This window comes from Medicago truncatula, chromosome 8, assembly GCF_003473485.1.
Source record: "Medicago truncatula cultivar Jemalong A17 chromosome 8, MtrunA17r5.0-ANR, whole genome shotgun sequence".
NCBI classification, from domain to species: domain Eukaryota; kingdom Viridiplantae; phylum Streptophyta; class Magnoliopsida; order Fabales; family Fabaceae; genus Medicago; species Medicago truncatula.
Window position 1 is genome coordinate 41236247 of NC_053049.1, and position 5098 is coordinate 41241344.

The window sequence follows — 5098 nt, forward strand, 5'->3', positions numbered from 1 at the left end:
TGGCAAGGCAAACAGAGATCATAGAAAAAGACAGAGTGGAGGGTCTAGTGAGAGACAAAACATATGGACATTTAATTAATTTATTTTTTGGAGCTGGTAGTCCAAATAGAGTATTTTATTATTATTTTTGACCTGTGGAGGGGTGTATGAGGGTGGTACGCCACATATGTGTGTCCATGTATCGTCATCCTTAAAAAAAAACGAGGGCCATCAAACAAGCAAATAACAGAGAAAAAAGAATATTGAGGCGCCAAAAGAAACGAACAGTTTGTAAATTAAGTACACTGCAAAAAGATATAATTTGCACAATTATAGATTCCTGTCTTAGCCCAACATGAAAGCTAAGAATACCTTAGCATAATCAACATGACCACTATTACAAAATGCTAACAAAGCTACACTCCCTAACATTCCTCTAATTCCTTTTTCCTTTTGTCCACCGACCATAACATAGTATTTGTCACATCCAATAGTATGAAAACAATAGCAGAGAAATGAGCTTCAACCACACTAAACTTTTGTTATGCTTTCCCAATGAAGGTGGAGCAGAAGAACCAACAGAGCTGTAACATAAAACAATAAATTGCTGTTATTATTAAATTAATGCAATGGTAAAATAAAATATTTGTAAGCTTCTTTCTATTTTGGCAAATTAGTAATGTTATGATATGACACATACCCAGGTGAAGAATAGACACAGTTTCCATAACCTGATGAGAAAAAAGAAAAATACAAACGGTTGAGTATTATGTACTCAAATTCCACAAAGCTGGATTAATTAAAGTTGTGAGAAGAAAATATGGTGTCCATTAGTACATTGCACTTAATGTTCAAAAAGCACCCAACAATAATTTGTCAAATGTAATCTTTATGTCATCAAGAATTATGCTTTCTCTTCTACAAAATAATAATCAAATATAATTTCAAAGGATGTACCTATTTATTAATACTTCTAGTATACACAAACAATAGCTCACATTTAAAAGTGATCCTCCAGTATCTTCTAACAAACTAAATTAAATGGAAAACTTCAGTTTCAAATTTAATAAAACTGAAAATGATTTAAACAAATGAAAGTAAAATGACAAACAAAGTGAAAGGTAGAAGTTACTGAAATCTTCTGCACAATGATATTTATTCACCAAGAAGCAAGAAATTCAGTAAGGAACACACAATTGATACTTTTTATAGATTGCATAAGCATCATTTTAACCAAAAAGAGAAAGGATAAAAAATGTGAGGGGTAAATTTCACACCAAGATCCATGTACGTTTAGTTAAACTGTTGCAAATGTTGATTTTGATTCAAAGTGAGTTCAAGGTAAAATGATTTATGTCTTGATTACATTCACGTGAAGGTGAGTTGAACAATAAATTTGAGTGTAAAAATCCTCTTTGTAAGCAAAATATGCAAATTATAGCTTCAAGTGAGAATCAACTCTAGAGACAAATCAATTCAAATCAAGAGCTCACAAACATGTCAAAATCAATATTCAGTCTACAAAATCACTTTTGACTCTCCTAGAATTAAACTCAAAATATGTATAATTACTATTTCTCAACACTAACCTTCACATAATGCATCAGCACATTTAGAATTCCCATATTTCTTTATATAAACTTCCAGCAAAATAAAAGATATCAAAGTGTCATTTAAATTGAACTTACTGGGATTCTGTTTTGTCAAACTAGCAGTTCCTCCAAAATTGCAAGCAATATCAGAATTTCCATTTGTCTGATAATAGCTATTGAAAGCAAAAGAAGCATGAGAAAGCAGTGTGTCTGGATCATAACAGGGTCCACCTTTCTGTATGGCTTTACAATCAGCCATTCCAAGTCCACAAGCCCAATCTAGAGCATTCTGCAAGTCAGCTTGGGAAACACCAGCTTGTGCTACACACCATGTTGTGCCATCAAGGAAAGTTGTGTTGCCTTCTGGTGGTGACAGTGTTCCATCTGGAACTGGAATCACTGTATCTGATTTCTCTTGCACCACAATTCCCCTAGCCATGCCTAAAAACAAAATTACTAATAAGTGTGTGCTTGTTTCTGCCGTGACAAAAATTAATTTTGAACGAATTGATTGTGTAAAATTAATTTTAACTAAAAGGGAGTTGAATGTAAAGTAATATATGTTTGGATACAATTATATAAAAGTATGTGGAACAATAAATTTCAAGCAAAATCAATTTTACACAACTATAACTAATTTTGACTCCTCCAAAATGGGAACCAAACATGCATTAAAAAGGCAAATCATGGTGTGCTATTGAGATATTAGAAAAAGCTGCATTTTTTAGCTTTAACAAAATTACGCATCACCGTGATTTTGCCAAACTTCTATGAATCCAAACATGGACTTTATAAGCCAAAGAGAAAAATAAATGGTCCTTCAATAAAAGAGAAAATCAGTAAAAGAAAGTGATCTCATCATTTTATATATGCCTCAAATATTTATAAAATTTTAGACTATTTAGGGATTCTAGTATGAAGGAAGTAAGTAAAGTACATAACACTATCACTATTTTCCTTCATCTTCCTTTTCAAAGTAAAAGCTGTCCTAGTGCAAAACCAAAATACTAACACAGTATGGTTTTAGGGTTTAAACCAAAATAAGTTTGCAAATAATGGCTTAAATGAGATACATCAAATATTCCAGCACAATACTCAGAAATGTAACTCAACAAAAGGTTAAAAGAGCTTAACAAAAACATAAAAAACCAAACGGTTAAAAAATCATGTTTTCCCTTTATCTGATAACTAGACTACAAGATGAAAAGTGAAAATTGGTTTGTTTAGAGTACTTTATTTTAGTTATCTTTCACTTGCTAAGATTACTGACAAGAGCTTTAAGCACGCTTTCTCTTGCTCAAGAGTCAAATACTATTCCATTTTCTCTGTAAAAGTAACACAAGTCACCATTTTTACCTCCCCAAACAAAAATAGTATTCCAATGATAAATTAGAAAAGTAAAAACAAAAAATAAAAAATGAATATTTATTTAATTTATTAGTTAGCATCAATGTATCAGAAGAACAAGAAGATCTGCTAAAGTAGTCTCTTCAAGAAAAATGCAATAATCAAGTTAGCATTTTTATATCAAGAGAATGATCAAGAACAAAAACAAGAGTGAAAAAAGAAAGATACAAGCAAACATACCAAGATAGCAGCATTCCATGAAAGCTAGGCAAAGAAAAAACCATATTTTCTTTCTCATGGTTTTGAGGTTGAAATGATCTAAAAAAAAAGTAATTTATAACTTAAAAAATATTCCAAACTTCTATTATATGTTTAAGAGAGTAAGAAAAGCACTTATTTTAGTGTCTATGGAATGGAATAAGCAGTTACTTGAAGAAGGTTTTATTTTCTTTTTTCACTTTTTGTGAATTATAATAATTTATTTTATAGAAGAACAATGCAATGCATAAGTAGTACTATCTTTGGCAGAGTGGAGCAGTGAGTGTATTTTTAGTCTTTTCGCGCTCACCAAGCTACACACACAAAAAGGTGGTGGTACTGTCCACCATGTAAATGAAAAACCTTATTGTCATTTTCAACCATCAATTTATTTCTTAAAATATGCATATTAATAAATTAAATTACCTTTAAAGTACTACTATAGTACTATATAATAAAATTCATCAATTGAGTTCAAACTATTCAGATGTTATTTATTAATAAAAGAGATTTTATATACTATTACTTATTAACTTTATATACTTTAATGTTTAAATTGAAGAAATAATGATATTTTAGTTTTCTTTCAAAAAAATAATAATGATATTTTAGCGACTAAATTAATGTTTATTTTACTATTTTTGTACTGGCAAACTTTATTACTGTTTGAACTGAGTTGTTTTAAGAACAACAAATATTAAGGTATTCATGATATCAAAGAACTTAAGAGAACAATTCACAATTTAAACTTTGCATTTCATGTGTTTTTCACAACATTCGTAATTTACTGCTGTTGTTAATCGAGAACAAATATTTTTTTTTGGTTACAAATCGAGAATAAAATTAATATTGTGTTTGTTTCATGAAAGTTTATAAATAATATAATTTTGAAGAGTAGTCTAGTTTTTTATGTAAATTTTTTTATTTAGATGATTTAAGAATGAATATTTTTTTTTTTTTTATGATTTGTTAGTACTATGTCTAAAGAAGTTTAAAAATTGGCAAGTTCTATGCTACACCCAACAATTTGAGTGTATAGGTACATCAAATCCTTAAATTAATAGTTAAATGAGTTATTTTTTATAGGAAAAAATTATTTTCTATCACCTATAATTATAATAACTAAATCTTATTTACCAAAAACGTCAACCCAATAAAATTTGATTTTTTCTGAATTCTTATTACTCATAATAGAGAATTTTGAGTATTTTTTACAATAAAATGTAAAAAAATTAGTATGATTTTTATAAAAAATGAAATGATGTTTTTTTTTTCATATAAAATGATATTTTCTAAAATATATATGTCAACAAACACCTATTTTCTTCATAAAAAATTATAGTTAATTTATAAAAATTATAAGCGAGAGTACTGGTACTGGTACACCGTAATTTACGGATGTACCATAGAAGTTCCCTTAAAAATTATCTAAATTAAGGTTTTTATTTGAAGGGAATGATCTACAATTAAGTTTTTGTCGGATAAAAAAAAACTAATAATTTTTTTAAGGGAAAAAAACTAGTAATGATTAGTCGTAATGAAAACGACATATGACTATTGACTGAAAAAACGACATAAGACTTTGCTAAAAAAAAAAGAGACATGACTCCTAAAATGGATTACATCATTCCCTAAAGAAAATGAATTGTATCAATATGGACCGTTCGATTAAGTCCATCTAATTGATTAATATAACTTATAGGAAAAATCATATCTATACAAGGGTGTTCAAAACCAAACTAATCCAAAAGAAAAACCGTAAATCAAATCAATCAAAACTGAAATTGCAGCATTTTAGTTCGGATGTATTCAGATCATTTCTTTACTTAATCGTATGATTTGGTTCGGTTTCATCTTGTTAAGTTTCTTCTTTACTTTTTCTATCAAAAATGTATTTATGTGTTACTTGAACTCTTAGAGAA

The 5098-nt window shown here is 28.7% G+C and overlaps 1 protein-coding gene across 2 annotated transcripts; it reads right to left on the minus strand.

The window, feature by feature from the left end:
* Positions 1-242: 242 nt before the first annotated feature.
* Positions 243-3372, minus strand: LOC11442343 (glucan endo-1,3-beta-glucosidase 13). 2 transcript variants are annotated; one of them, XM_039828577.1, is made up of 4 exons: positions 3159-3372; positions 1668-2012; positions 680-710; positions 243-563 (listed from the first exon to the last, which is right to left on the minus strand). In XM_039828577.1, the coding sequence occupies exons 1-4, from the start codon at positions 3214-3216 to the stop codon at positions 461-463; spliced, it is 537 nt and encodes a 178-aa protein (XP_039684511.1). In that variant the 5' UTR covers positions 3217-3372; the 3' UTR covers positions 243-460. The 2 variants fall into 2 exon arrangements, with proteins under 2 accessions (XP_039684511.1, XP_013446700.1); XM_013591246.3 differs by lacking the exon at positions 3159-3372 and adding an exon at positions 2509-2700.
* Positions 3373-5098: the final 1726 nt, after the last annotated feature.